Source organism: Haliotis rubra, unplaced genomic scaffold (assembly GCF_003918875.1).
Source record: "Haliotis rubra isolate DU_JTF1 unplaced genomic scaffold, ASM391887v1 Scf24, whole genome shotgun sequence".
Taxonomy (NCBI): domain Eukaryota; kingdom Metazoa; phylum Mollusca; class Gastropoda; order Lepetellida; family Haliotidae; genus Haliotis; species Haliotis rubra.
In genome coordinates this window covers 956,149-971,904 of record NW_025766447.1, presented here as the reverse complement: position 1 = coordinate 971,904, position 15,756 = coordinate 956,149, and the positions used below count along the sequence as shown (strand labels likewise).

Below are 15,756 nucleotides of genomic sequence, written 5' to 3'. Positions count from 1 at the left end.
TTCGCTACCCCGAGGCGTGTGAAAATAAAAAGCAAGACCAAACCTGATTCCATGTTGTTGTTATTCACTATACATGTAGTTGCAAATCGCTGATACCAACTGAAACCTCGAAAATAAAAAAATAAAAGACACAAGAAGACAAAAAAACAACATAGAACATAGACCATTATTATCCTCACTAGATAATTTGCTGTCTTAATCATTTATGTGTGGGTCTCCGATGTTCTCGATGAACCCATGAAGTGTCAGTGTTTTCATCATTCGGCGATCGTACTGTTTCAGCGTTGATGGGATTAACTCACTCCCTTGTTACAAGTGCTAGCATTATAACTCATCGTGTTTAACGACATTCAAGAACGCCTTATTCGCCTATTCGTTTTTTCAGAGAAAATGTCTCCATTTTCGTGCAATGTACCCATATTATGGTCCTGTGAAAATGTCCCTTTTGAATAGTGAATTAAGAGGTCAAACACTGAGTATGCAAAAATATAATAACCATCATCATCCCAATCATCTCAGCTTATCGTATAACTCAAATTTCATCAGTGGATTACTCTGCGTAGTGACTGGGACGCGAGGGAGCGTAAACACTACCAGCAGCCGTGTTCAAGAGCGCGTACTATCGTGGACGCCCGACTTCCTGAACTGTGATAAAAAGCATGACGTCATGATGACGTTATGGACAGAATGTGATGACGTCACAATAACTGTCGTTCAGACAATACAAGATGGGCGTATGCAAGAATGATTTCGAAGAAATGGTGGCTGATCTGGATTGTGGTTCTATGTACAGATAGTGTCTTCAGTAAAAGCAACAGTAAGAATATTGCCATTAGATGATTGAAATGAATGTACCGAGCATGCATAAAGTCAGTTGAGTCCCATATGCAGAACAAATTTACTTAGTAGCCTGTATACCATGAAAGTAAAAACTGTATACATTGTACTGCAGTATGTGCGTACCTGCGTGTTTGTTTTGGAGTTTGGGTATCTTTTTTTCTGATCGTTTTTAAAGAAGGCGAAGAAAGGGGTCTATTTGCAGGACAGTACAGACATGTTTCAGTCTAAGTAAACTTAGTCTCAGTATTATTCGTTACACTCCTACACTGAATCTAACTGACTGACTGACTGACTGAGTTTGGTTTTACGCCATTTTTAGCAATATTCCAGCAATATCACGGCGGGGGACACCATGAATGGGCTTCACACATTGTACCCATGTGGGGATTCGAACCCGGGTCTTCGGCGTGACGAGCAAACGCTTTAACCACTAGGCTACCCCACGGCCCCCTGAATCTAACAAACACTAGTAGGAGGTCGCGTCAGGAAACCTTTGAGCGACCTATGACCGTCCAATCAAACGCGAGACGGCCGAACGGATTTAACCAATCAGACAACGGCTACTGTATAGGGTTCGGCGGGACTTACAAAATTCCCCAGTCACTGACACTAATCTCTCAACAAACGACAATTCGCATAAAACACAGATATTTGACCTGCAGTATATACGCTTAGGGCTTTCTAATTACATGGTTACCATTAGCTAATATTTCCGAAGCTGACACCCTTGAATATTGACAAAAACGCTATTTTCAGCGACTGTTTACTCACTGTTGACGGTCTTGTAGCGTGCTCCATGTGCATCACCCGGAAGCGATCGTACGGAAAATAGCATTCGGAATCGTTCGGGTACAAAACCTTTTCGAGGTAAAAGTTCAAAAAGATATGTGCGAATGTCCACCTTCGCAATTTGGTAAGCTGTGTTCTGATTGGTCAATCTCAAAGGTTACCTGACGCGAATTCCCACTAGGGTTTGTTAGACTCAGTAGAGGAGTGTAACGAATAGTACTGAGACTAAGTTTACTTAGACTGAGACATGTTTCAGAAAGGCAGTAATTACAGACCCAGTATAATTGTAATAAACATTATGTTTTAAATGGTCGTGGTTTAATCTATTATGTGTATTATTATACGTATCGTCTGGTATGTTTGTCTATATATTGCCTTTACCGTTCCTATCAATTTGGGTGTAACAGTGCAATTGCGAATAGTGTAACACTGATTAACAGGTAATTAACAACATTAATATACAGTAAATGTATGTAGAGGGGAAGACTAGGTTGAAGATAAAGTGTTCACTCTCCCAGGTCCAGGTTACTCTGTGTGAAACCCATTTCTGGTTTACGTACAGTAATGTTGCTGAAATATTGCTAAAGGTAACGTGAAACCAACTCACATAATGCTGGGAACGCCAAATGTCTTCTAGTTTGTGATGCTGCCTTTGTAAACGTATTCTCTATCAAACATACTTGACACAAATACTTTTAAATAAGTGTGGTGTAAGTGCAACCCACTTGGTTGCAGTACAACTTGGATGCTTCAAACCGTCCAAATCGGTCCTTCTCAAGAGCTACACACAACGGCCATTTGATAATCAAGGAACCGGCCATGGTTGGTGTGTGACACTCTGCAGTAAGGGGAAATATACCTTCGCAGCGATCCAGGTATGCCATTCTGCGCACAAATACGTTACATTTATAATGATAATTGCAATAAAGGAAAATGTTTAAAGTGATGAAACATTAAGAGATGATAAAAAATTGAATATCTCTTTTCTATCATATTTAATGTGTTATTTTGCAGCTTAACAATATTCTGATTTGTCTGACTGTTTTAAACGCCGCCCCTATCAATGTTCCAGCGATATGACGGTCGTGCGGTCTGTAAATTACCGTGTCTGGACCAGACATTATAAACATCGAACCACGCAATAGGGATACGAGTTATGTCAATATGAAACATCAGCCAGCGTTATTCAATTTGTTATTGTTTGTTTCATTTTAATCACCTTTTCTCTAAGGAATGTTGTTCCACCAGTGCAAATGTGAATATTTTCATTCCTTTGAATCAAGCAAGGGTTGTACAGTAATCTTGCCAACCCACTCACTCGCTCTCTTGCTCATTCACCAACTCACTCGCTCACTTTCTAACCCACCGACTCACTCGCTCACTTTCTAACCCATCGACTCACTCGCTCACTCCCTCACCCACCGACTCACTCGCTCACTTTCTCACCCACCGACTCACTCGCTCACTTTCTCACCCACCGACTCACTCGCTCACTACCTCACCCACCGACTCACTCGCTAACTCCCTCACCCACCGACTCACTCGCTCACTCATTAAAACTAAATCTTGTTCCAGCTGTACTATCAGATGTGCGGATGCGGTCACCGGCTGAAAGATTCCATTCGCGTTCCCATAAAGCAATGCACCAGTCCGTGCGACGACAGGGGGAGGTGTGGCGAACCAGACCTAGCGATATTTTATGTTTTAGGTATGCTTCAAGTCGTTGTGACAAATGTATGCCTTGAACAAGTTTGTTTCTGGTCGTTTGTCATTGGTGCATGGGCATGTCATTGTGTTCAGCATCTTGATGCTACAATAAGGATTTGGTTCTAGTTCCTAGGGGTCTTGTAATTATGGTTATCAGGAATCACAAGAGGCCGTGGTCATCAAATGATGGGCTGTGTGTTATGATCCCTAGATAAACTATGAACACGGAAAACAGCTTTATGAAGTCGAACTCTGATATTCTCCTACCTGTCGACCATACTTCGGACCATTTACATCATAATTTTTAGGGTTTGTTTAAACTGTTCAGTCCTGCGACTTTAAATATTCAAAAGTGTCGTGAAGGTATCTCTTTAGAAAATACCCGCAGTGTTACCAAACATTACACGCGTGGTCGAGGTTGGAATCAGATCAGACCAACCATAGTACACAGTACACAGACTGCGTGCAAAGCCACCGTTTCCATTATAGGAGATAAGTTCAGGAGAGTTGCCTCCCTTAGACCACACCATTTGTCACGAACTTCGTAAGCCGATGAAGCATAGGTTTTTTGTGGTATCAATTTTGAAAAATTGGTAGCTTTTGAGATGCTTTTTGAACGGCTGTATTGTATGTACTAATGTACATGTATTTGACTACAGATGCACCTCCGACCAATCATGGCCTGCTGGGTGATTCTGGACAATCTACAGACAAAGAAGGTACAGCAGTCGAGTTAAAGAGAGGTTTTGGTTTGGTTTGGTCAAGGAGGGAAGGTAAAGTAGGGGTAAACGTTGCATCCACACGTGTGTGTGTGCGTGCGTGCGTGCGTGCGTGTGTGTGTGTTTGTGCGTGTGCGCGCGTGAGGCACGGGCGTGGGCCCTCTTGTCGAGCGTAATGCAGGGGAACAACAAGTACCATCGATACCAGAGTTTGTCTGTAGTGTGCTGATGAGTATCGAAACCTCCGCCCTCAGGTAGACGCTCTGTGTACTAGACCACAGAGTCGGGCGGTGTTCTAGAAGTCACATACACAGTGGAGAGACATCAACAGCTTGTATCACCAATTCAAGGTATCTAGTTTTGAGGTGAACAGATGAAAACCTGAGGTTAAAGTGAAAATAGCTGGCACCTAAAAAAATGAAAAAGTAGTTCGTCCTCAAAGTGTACATTGTTACTGTGTTCTAAATGTTAATGCCCGAACTTACTGCCTGTGATCTAGATGGTGTCCGTGCAAGGTCTGCAAGTAAAGAGTTCACAGGAAGCCTCAACCAGCTGCTTCTCCTGGGAGGCGTGGTGGGGGCAGCGGTGACCCTGCTAGCGATCATCGTACACTGCGCCCGGGTGTCCAGAAAAAGGTGAGGTTGTGATGATGAGGAGGAGGAGCAGGAGGAGGGTGGGGAGGGGTGGAGAGCTGGGTAGAAGCCTTCCAGTGAGGGTACAGGTCTATTTATCTTGTCAAACAGTTTGTGACAAATGATGAATGTGAGTACTAGATTTTAGGATTTTTTAGCAAACCTAGGGGTGTAACAAGTACACGTTATGCTGGGTTTTTTTCTGTATGCAAACATATTACCTGAATGGAAAATGGTGGAATATCGTAAAAGAGACAAGATGATGTCTTGGGAGTTCATTTTCTTTTCCTAAACGGAAACCTCAGCAGACATGCCTGTTTGGCATCTTTAAGATATTATGTCATCGTATCCAAACTGCGTAGATCGATTGTCATGCTGTTGATCTATGAATTGTGAAACTAAGCTCACTCACTCACCTTGAGATATTGCCAGTCGTGTTCACCAAGGTAGCTAAATTACTTTCGCAATTCAGGACATGTGCGACGGTGTCCTCCAGGAGCTGGTGCCATAATTTACCATTAAATGAATCAGGATGCACACCTGATTACACCTGATCAGCAAAGGTGTTGGGTCGCTGAGTCGCCCGGACACCTGCTGGCTTACTAGTGGACGTATGTAGTATAGTACATTAAACAGCAGTTGGAAAAACAACAGTAGAAAGGTGTCGAAATTAGTAAAACCCGTTTTAAGCCGAAACTGACAAAATGAAAACCACATTCACGATGGAGCGTGAGTTATCTCCCCTGTGCTCTGCTAGTGGTTTTTAAATTAATATAACTGACGAGGAAATCGTGCAACTGTCCCTCAATGAAGCAACTGCAGTGTCAGGCGATTAGTGGTGTAGAGCCCGTTTTTAAGCCACATGTCGTGCAAGTGAAGATAGTTCCCTTACATAGACAGCGAACAGAAGGGTATCTAGCTTACGGTAACGCGCACGTCAACTCAATTATTGAAGTGGTTTAATAAATGATTATGTTTGGGACGTGTTAGTGGTCGATAATGTGGAGGTGGCTGTGCATGCATGAGCGGGAATACAGATGAGAAGGATGGGAAGATATGAATGAAAATCAATATACTGCTGTTGTACTTTTGTTTAGATACCTTTCGCTATAAATACTGCATACCTCCATTTGAGGTGTGTCCCCGATGTGGCAGTGCATCCCCCTATCTGTAGAACCCTCAGATAGGGAGGGTCATTAACCGACAACACATTCTCCTCCAAGGTACTTCCTAGATAAGACGGCCCACATACCTTCTGTCCTCATACCCACCAATGAACTGTCTGAAGCCAGTCAACTTTGAAGGTTGCCTTCAGTATACTCCCAGCTATATTTATTCACAGACATGAGCAGGGCCTGCATTCACACACACAATTTTAACTAGACATGATATAATTAATCATTTGGTATGTTACTATGAAACGCTCGGTGTGTATTACCTAGAAACACTTTTTATGTTACTGTGAACCTCTGGGTATGTTACATGGAAACAATCTTTACGTTGCTATGATACTCTGGGTATGTTACCGTGAACCTCTGGGTATGTTACCTAGAAACACTCTTTACGTTGCTATGAAACGATGGGTATGTTACCGTGAACCTCTGGGTATGTCACCAAGAAGCACTATTTATGTTGCTATGAAACGCTGGGTATGTTACCGTGAACTGCTGGGTATGTTACTTTGAAACACCGGGTATGTAACTAGGAAACTATATGTATGAGAAGTTGGGTAACTGGGTAAGTTGGTTTCGATTCCGCAGTGACTCATTTATGTAATTTGAAAAAAGAGAGCATTTAAGAGCATTGCCAACCGTAATACTTGTTTCCCCAAGGCAGTGTATACTGTGTAGTAGGCCCGGGTCTTAACATGGGTTACATCCTGTTGCATACAGCTAGCAGTAGTCTGTTCATATAATGCCTCACACGCATGTATCATTCATACCCATCTTTTTCTGTGATGATATTGGCTGGGCTGAAGGTGACACAGTAGCCTCTTTGCATCGTTTAAAATTATATTTCAACAAATTTCGAATCATGTAACCAGTTTATCTATATTTATATATATTAGCAAATGAAATAACAAGATCTTAATGACATCCTATTCCCGATACAGTATTTGTTTTTAATTCCTTGAAAACAGTCGCATTGAAATATTTCTCAGTTTGTGTACTGGCTACCTTTGACTGTTAGCCAGTGAGTATATACTGTTCGGTGTAATAGACAGGTAAATGTTCCGGCACCACTCCCTGTACTTCCAGGTCCCGTCTTCTCAAAGTGTACATTGCCCAGCTGAAACGAGGCGAGACCGACGCGATTCCACCTCCCAGTACAGTCGCAATTAGCAACGAACTCTGCCTCAGCTTCTTCTGTTGTTGCTATGGCAAACAACAGGACGACCTTGAATACGATGAACTTTTGAATGACCTTGACATTGAACCCACACACCGAAGATCTTTTAATGCGAAGGTCAATCAATATTTAAACAAATGTAAGTTGAAATCCGCAGGTGGTTAAGTTATGCATCCTCAGTAGACGAAGATATATGCAGTGAGTATGTACACCTTTGTGAGTATGTATATGCAGTGAGTATGTATGATCTACCTCGTGTTGAACAGGCCCCGATTTCTCGAAACTGAGTTTTGACTCAAATTTTAAAAAACCCCGCAGGAAATGCATTTCAGAGAATCAACTGAAATCGATATTAAATTCAAACATAGTAGACAATTTGAGTTTGGTGGATAAATTACTTAACTTGGGTTTTTTTATCTATAAAAATATTGTTGCGTTAAAAATTTAGGTGTTTCAAATTGTCAAACTCAGTTTGGAATTTGAGTAAAAACTTAAGTTTGTTTCGAGAAATCAGGGCCTGATCGTTTGTACCCCTTGCTTGTCGCATTATCCGAGGACCGTATGCTGACTTGGTACCTACGGCACCTATGTTGAGAAATCGAACCCATATGTTTGGTGTGACCACCGGCCGCTTACCTACTGATCTGATGATCAATAAACATAAATATCACGTCCAGTTTAAGGTGATGATGATGATGATGATGATGATGATGATGATGATGATATATGTGTTGTAGGTGAGGCTGAGAAAAAGGAGAACAGAGAAGAGTTGCGAAACATATTAAGGAGTCTGTCTAGGAGCAGTTCCGTGGCCAAGGCCCGGAGCTCTATCCGGAGTCTAGCGGAACTGTATCTCAAGTCCCGGAGGGAGAAGCAGCATTCGGATTCTGCTGCTGACCTGTCGGATCAGTCCCAAGTGTCTCTCCGAGACGCAATAAGCTGCCCCTCCCGAGTTGGGGGCCGTAACAAAAACTCCTCGGCGTCTCCCAACGTGAAGACATTCTCCAGCCATTCCTCGAGAATGCCCATGTACACGAAAAACAGCCTCCGACATGGCTCCAAACACACGGAGCCAGTGACATCACCTGCAGGTCGAAGTGGTCAGGATGTCATAGCAGACGATGACACATTGACTAGCCAATCCAGTTTCCCCAGTCGTCTGCTGCCGCTGTTATGTAGGCCAAGGAACTACTCGAAAAGTAGCTCCGCAAAAAGACACAGCCGGGGAAGTAAAACGCGTCGTTCCCGCTCCCCGCGTCTGGTGAGAATGAAAGGTGAGGGGTTAAACTCCAGCGAATCCCAGTCCGAGTGACCAGACATTTGTATTTGTCGGACAGTCAGAATGTCTCGATTATTTTGTTGATCTGATCCGATTAAAACCACAGAGTGACGTTGTTATATACCGTTTCTGTATGGATTTTACAAATACAAATAGTGTGAACTGACTGTATCGATTTTGTTGGTTCATTGAAAAAATACAGTGTTCAACTCTCAAAAAAAACATATAAGCTGTAGAGAGCAGGACCCCGATCCACAAAGCGTCGTAACATTACGACCTGTCGTAACTCTATAGTTTATCATAGGCTTACGAATGACGTAGCGTTACGAACGCTCTGTGGATCGGGGCCCTGTACCCTATGATTACACCAGTGGCATCCTTAGCCGCCGTCACAACACAGCGGAGGTAGAATGTCTGATGGCGACATGATTCGCAACTGGCAAGAGTGACTGACATCATGCATCAGGATGTGATTAGAACGGTCATTTGTCCTCGCGGTTCCATGAAACCTTGTTGGATTCTATATATCGGACACTGCGTTTCCTTCAGCCTTGTGCCTGTCCATATCAGAGGTTGGTTCTCGCTTCTGCAAGTCCAGGTTCACGAAGGGTTAATGAGATGGGCGTATGACATGAACCGTCCTTGACAGTAAGATAGCCCCAGTATGGCATTCTGTAGCCCGTGAGAACGAGTGGTGTATATGGTGTGCCCATCAGATGATAACCTGTACGTGTGCTACAGTTACGGCCATCCATCTGGTTTTATCACCACCTACCAGCACGCGATCAGTCGGTTTGTTTCTTTCTTTCTCTACACACAACTCCTTGGTGATTTGTGTGTGTTGTGAGCGAATATGCGGTTGAATGTCTAGGCCACCGCGAGATGTTTCTCGCAGGTCCTAGTCGCTTAGTTAAACGTCACTTTGAAGCAGACGTCAATCATTTCTTGTCATTTGTTTGCGCGGCCATAGTCTTTGATGTGTCGTCTGCCCTCGTGTGATAACCCGGATGTATCATAATCTCAAGAGCTGCTAAAAACATGTCGGGGAGATAATGATGAAGGGGGGTGGATAATGTTCTACAAGTCTCGTTCTAGTCACGTATCGACGAGACATCACTGGTAAGCGGATCGGTTGGGGTGGCACCGGGTCACGCAGGGCGAGGATTGGTGTTTCTATTGGTGAAAACATGATAATAACAACTAACTTCAATATGTTGAACCTTATCACCCTGTTAAGGAAGTGTAATGGGGCCGCAACGTCGTCATGGCGACTACAGAGGTTTAGGGAATTGTGTGAGTGCGTGTAGCGAATGTCAGATAGATCAGGCGGTGTCCTCGCTAGACGTGAACAGTCGCAAGTCATCATGGTTCAATATAAGAATTCAAACATATCTTGCCCATGTTGTCACCACAGGAATGGAGCTGGGTTTTGGTCTGTGAATGATTGCCCGTCTCGACTGAACACAGACAAAATGGCCTGCGGGTTAAAGCGTTGCTGGGTTCAGTAGTCCACTCAACACATACACAGAGACACTCGTGAACACCAGCCCATACACTTTACACACAGATATTCTTACATTCACTTTCTAAACAAATGCACACGAACGAGCATATGCATTTGTTTCATGACATCGCACCCAGCCGGGTGATGTCATCATTGACACGAGCTCACTTGCATTTCAGGTGATGCCGTTCAGATTTGCGATTCAATTTGTCACGTCAACGACCCGCCGCTAATAGTGAGCAGTCTGATTGGCATGATATTCTGATAATTATGTTGAGAACCTAAAACATCCCCGACGGTGCTGCATATAAAACTAGTATATAGTTTCACGTCAAAGTGTAATGGCAAACGTCATGTTCTGATTTTGATGCAATTCAACGAGCTGTTATCTCATACTGTCAATGATGTAACGATTCCTTACGTGAAGGTGCCTTCGGCTGAAGTACCCGGTGTGTGTGTGTGTGTGTGTGTGTGTGTGTGTGTGTGTGTGTGTGTGTGCTCATAATATAGACCACTGGTTTGTCTGGTATTAGAGAGACTGACCAGTAATGGAATATTTTCTGAATGCACAGGAAAGCAACACTCTCAGCATTACTGAATATTCAACTTTTAGCTTTCTCCGAGATCGATTTGCTTCCTGACAAAACTCTCGCGCCTGGTTTATATTGATGTAGTTGACCTGAGTGTGTGTCCACTGGTTCCATTGTTGCAGCGGCGATATGTGGGCTGGCTCCACACAGTGGTCATGAACTACCTGATACCGATGTATGTCCATACTTCAAGCAACTTCAAAGATGGCACCAGATTGAGATGCTGATGATCAAATGGTGGTCTTTGGGCCAGTGCCAAACGGCCTCAAGAACAGTACCGCCAGGGAGATGATGGCAGTCGGACCTCCGGATTTTAATTCCATCAGCGAGATAAAGATAGTCGGACCTCAAGAACAGTACCACCCGGGAGATGATGACAGTCGGACCTCTGGATTTTAATTCAATCTGGGAGATAAAGAGAGTCGGACCTCAAGAACAGTACCACCCGGGAGATGATGACAGTCGGACCTCCGGATTTTAATTCAATCTGGGAGATAAAGATAGTCGGACCTCAAGAACAGTACCACCCGGGAGATAAAGACAGTCGGACCTCCGGATTTTAATTCCATCTGGGAGATAAAGAGAGTCGGACCTCAAGAACAGTACCACCCGGGAGATAAAGACAGTCGGACCTCCGGATTTTTATCCCATCTGGGAGATAAAGAGAGTCGGACCTCAAGAACAGTGCTGCCCGGGAGATAAAGACAGTTGCACCTTGTTTCATGAACACGCGTTAGTGTTTATGAAACTACGGTTGAAACCCGGGGCGGTCACTGCGTATGAAACTACGGTTAAAACGAGCTGACCAACACAACAAACCCGGGGCGGTCACTGCGTATGAAACTACGGTTAAAACGAACTGACGAACACAACAAACCCGGGGCGGTCACTGCGTATGAAACTACGGTTAAAATAACTGACGAACACAACAAACCCGGGGCGGTCACTGCGTATGAAACTACGGTTAAAACGAACTGACGAACACAACAAACCCGGGGCGGTCACTGCGTATGAAACTACGGTTAAAACGAACTGACGAACACAACAAACCCGGGGCGGTCACTGCGTATGACGAAAACAACAAACACAATAAACCCGGGGCGGTCACTGCGTATGAAACTACGGTTAAAACGGACTGACGAACACAACAAACCCGGAGCGGTCACTGCGTATGACGAACTACGGTTATAACGAAATAAAATCTGTGGTCCCTTTGTGTTCGTTATAATGATATTTTATTGTGTATAGAACTGTGAATCGTAGAGTGGACAATCATGTTCTTGTTTGTTTGTTTGTTTGTTGATGAACGCCACAATCAGCAAGTGCCCAGCTGCATAACGGCGGTGTGTAAATAATCGAGTCTGGACCACACAAAATCTTGTGATAAACATCACGAACATTTAGCGAGCCTGTCTGGTCAGGCGATCCCGTTAGTTGCCTCTTATGACAAGCATTGGATGCTGAAGACCAATTCTAACCAGGAGTTTCACGGTTAGCAATCATGTGCAGTGACACTGACTGTAAGGTCAAAGATACGTCTGCATTTTGACATACATTTGTAGACTTACTGGAAGGTAGAAAAAGCCGAGAATAAATGCTGCCCTGGAACGTCTTGAAGGTGGAGAGTCCTTTTTTCAGGTCTGTGAGTGTAAGTCATATCAAGGTACGGCAGCATTGACCAGCATCACTACAGACGATACAACCCAAGATAGCCCGAGAAGCGTAGACCAAGAGTCACCAGCTCTGCATCCCAGCTGAATCCTGGTCTTTCATCCACGTTATCGACATGATACTGCCACCTCAATTGCTTGATAACGGTGTTAATAGCTACACCGAAATGTCGCTCATATTACATTAAAGAAGTTGTGTATACATAGAACTCTCCTCGTTGTTTATCGTGGAAGCATATTTTAGATTATCATCTAATGGAGGGTGTTATCGGTCCAATACAGCAATCTGATAAACTTAGTATTCAAATCTGATAACTATGCAAAATACGTCAATCCACGAACTACTTTCACAAAACTCCATACACGCCATGCGAATCCTAAAACGTCAACATTTTATTGTTTTACATTGCGTGGACGAGTTTGTAAACAAACATGGCTGCCCCCATTATCAACATTGGTGATTCTGTAAGAATTGATGACAGAGGTTTTGGAGTCGTTACTGCAGTAATTGACTTTGGAAAACATGAAACTGCGTTCAGATTGAATGTACGGATTATGAGACACGAGTGAAAGGCGATCATCTAAGAAAGGATTTCGATCTATCGATCACAACAAAGCAGATATCAGAAACTGATATTGATGAGGTGATTGCCCGCAATGAAAATAGAAACACTGCCTTTAAAAACCATGCCCGATTTTGTTGTTCTTTTTAGGAAGAAAGGTCTTATTTTAAGCATGAGTTATGTTTGCACTATATTAGAGACTAGTCACAACCATATGCCGCCGTCATGAACGACCTTCACCTTGTTGTACCGCTAAGTATTCTTACGCAAATGCTCGATTCTCTTCATAATAATTCACGTGCGATTTGCTACTTTTTTTTTTTAGAGTAATGTTACAAATGACATTATATGATAAAGAGATTATTAACCTCGGGTGTTTCCGTATCATTGCTATGATATATCACGAATAAAAAATATGTAATATGCGAGCCTTTGTCGAGCATAACACATATTATTTATTCCTAATATATGATATTAATAATACGGGAACACACTCGGTTAATAATCTCTATTTTTTATAGCTCGGAAACCAAACTCAGTCAGAATTTGAACTACATGCGTCAAGTGCGTTATTGCCGGTGTCACAGTGTGTCGACGTCACGTTGTTGCTAGGCAGCATGAAGAGTTATGTCCCTTATACCATATGGTGATCCTCAAGGAACAACACATTTCGAAAGGTAGCACGCGACATCATTCAAGTCATGTTTATGACTCCGAATAAAACACCTTTTGGATGAGTTTCTGTCAAATTGTGCAAATCTTCTACCAACAGTGACCACTGTGTAACATCCTTTTGGATAAATAAATTCTTGATGTAAATCTCCACTTTACATTTAGTGTATTAACCCTCATTATTAAAAATGTTTTGTTTTTTTATGAAATGTATCGTTCCCAATCCACAATAAGGTTTCATCTCGAACGCATCGTATTGTCCCCTTCTGTTTGATTGGAAATATCTGGTACTATATTCTGTTCTTGCCCTTTTTCTGTGTTTCTTATAATTATTCGTTTTATATTTACTTTCTTTCTCCAACTTTCTCTAAATGTTAAAACGGGACTGGTGTATGTGCACTGCACCTTTCATATTCAAACTCTATCTCAAAGTCGACCACATGGTAGCTATTTACAGATTTTACAAGTGATCAATACCAATATAACAAATTGCATATGTTTTTCAATCTTGTTACATATGTGATGTAAACGTGATGCAATTAACAATTGTATTCTAAAATAAACTAAGTTCACAAATCAAATACAATTTCGAATCAGTACAAAGCAGCACCAGATTGTGCGGTACCCTTGTGAATATAGTGTTCAGCAATCACAAGTTAGGTCCAGGTTCAACCCCCCGCTGTTTCATTGCTGGGAGACTTATTTTGAGGAGATATAAAACTGTGGTTTTTGAAGACTTGAACGTTGCTCTTCTGCCTCTATTCCAGCCCTCCTCTAAAAATATATGTCTTTCCGTATGTTTCCGTTGCTGTCTTACCGGTTTGGGAAATATGCTCATGGAAAGTAATTCCCAGTGTTTAGGGTAATGTCTCTCCTCAACTAAGGGAAATGTTTTCTTGATCATGTTGCCACAGATGCCGTTCCATCATCCGTATCCACAACTGAGGCACATGACTAGAAACACACAACACAAACACTGTTGCTCTTGATTGCAATGCACTGACTGCCGCTTTCAGTAAATCTGACCAATGTTGGTGCATGGGTCTTTGAAAAAGAACAAGATTCTCCTGAGAGCTCTGCCGTGACTTTAGTTCTGTTTGGCGGGTTTGTTTGTTGTCTAACGCCTACTCAGCATTATTCCAGCCTCTTGGCGACGGTCTGTAAGTAATAGTCTGTGCGTCTGCTGGTCAAACCAGTGACTAATATTATGAGCATCGATCTACGCCATTTGGATACAAGCATCAAACACGTCTGACCAAGCGAAAGCTTCAGATGCCCCTTACAAGGATCGGTTGATGAAGATCCATTCTAGCCTTAGATCAATAGCAACCGAATTAGCAGGTCGTCGACTCTAGTTAAGAAATAAGTATAATCTCTTTCATGTAACTGTCTGTTAAACAGGTCAGAAAGAATCCACAAAACACCTCCATTTTTGGCTATTATGTTGTATTATTTTTAATACTTGTCTTCAGTAAAGACATTCAAATAGTTAAAATTATCGGTACTACCTAAGTCCATACAATGGTAAACGTAACTGTTTCAGTGCAATTAGCTGTGTTTCGTAAGTTATCAACTTGCCATATTCTGTTTGATGTGAAAACCTGTTCTTGATATTGTCGGTTCAAACTGGATTTGTCTGGCAATATCAATGTCAAAACTGGTACCATACGTCAACACGTGCCAAGACGTCACTAACAGAATAATGTGATGATGATTAGGACATTTAACGCGCGCTTTCCGACATAATGCGTATGTCGGACACGGGGGCAAGCCATTTGTTTGGCCCAAGGTGTTATCTGTGAGTTACCTTGACAACCATGCTGCCACGACCAGTCGCACACTATGACAATTCGCTGAAAGTGACATTTCGATGTATTTCTTGGTGATATCTTCTTGTCTTTTAGCAGCACCTGTAACGAGTTGACTGTCAGTATTTCCCACGAGTTCCACAAAATCATCACCTCGTAACGCAAAAACATCACACATCGCTCGGGTGTATGACAACATTTCACAGCTTGTGAAGCTAATCTCCCATCTACTCACACCGAGTCTTTGTGTACCACTTCTACGTTTTCTTGCTTGCCATTGTGTAATGACAATTAAACCACGCTGTGTACATAAACATAATAGTTAATTGCCCTTGCTGCAGGGGACACTGATAGAGGGCGCTAGATCTCGCATGTTCTGAATAATCGCGTTCCTTGATACCCTGTATGATACACTTACGGACAATTATCATGACGCTTAAAGAAATGTTGACTGCAATTATGTATTGTTTTCATCGTGTGTCTGTCGAGATTATAACACGTTTCAATAGGACAGGGTCAGTGATAGCTAGGTGAAGTCTCTTTATGATGCTAGCTAATGGCGAAGACACTCTTGGGACATTATTATCTCAGGCGTGCAAATACGCCGATAGTTAGGTGACAGCGACTTTCATTT

General features: G+C 42.7%; 1 protein-coding gene across 1 annotated transcript; it reads left to right on the top strand.

Annotated features, from left to right (window-relative positions):
* Nucleotides 1–690: 690 nt before the first annotated feature.
* LOC124278548 lies at nt 691–8,482 on the top strand. The gene is made up of 7 exons (XM_046714276.1): nt 691–817; nt 2,365–2,504; nt 3,205–3,337; nt 3,996–4,055; nt 4,555–4,690; nt 6,946–7,175; nt 7,774–8,482. Exons 1-7 carry the CDS (start codon nt 745–747, stop codon nt 8,346–8,348), a joined length of 1,347 nt encoding a protein of 448 aa, XP_046570232.1. The 5' UTR covers nt 691–744; the 3' UTR covers nt 8,349–8,482.
* The last annotated feature ends 7,274 nt before the right edge of the window (nt 8,483–15,756 follow it).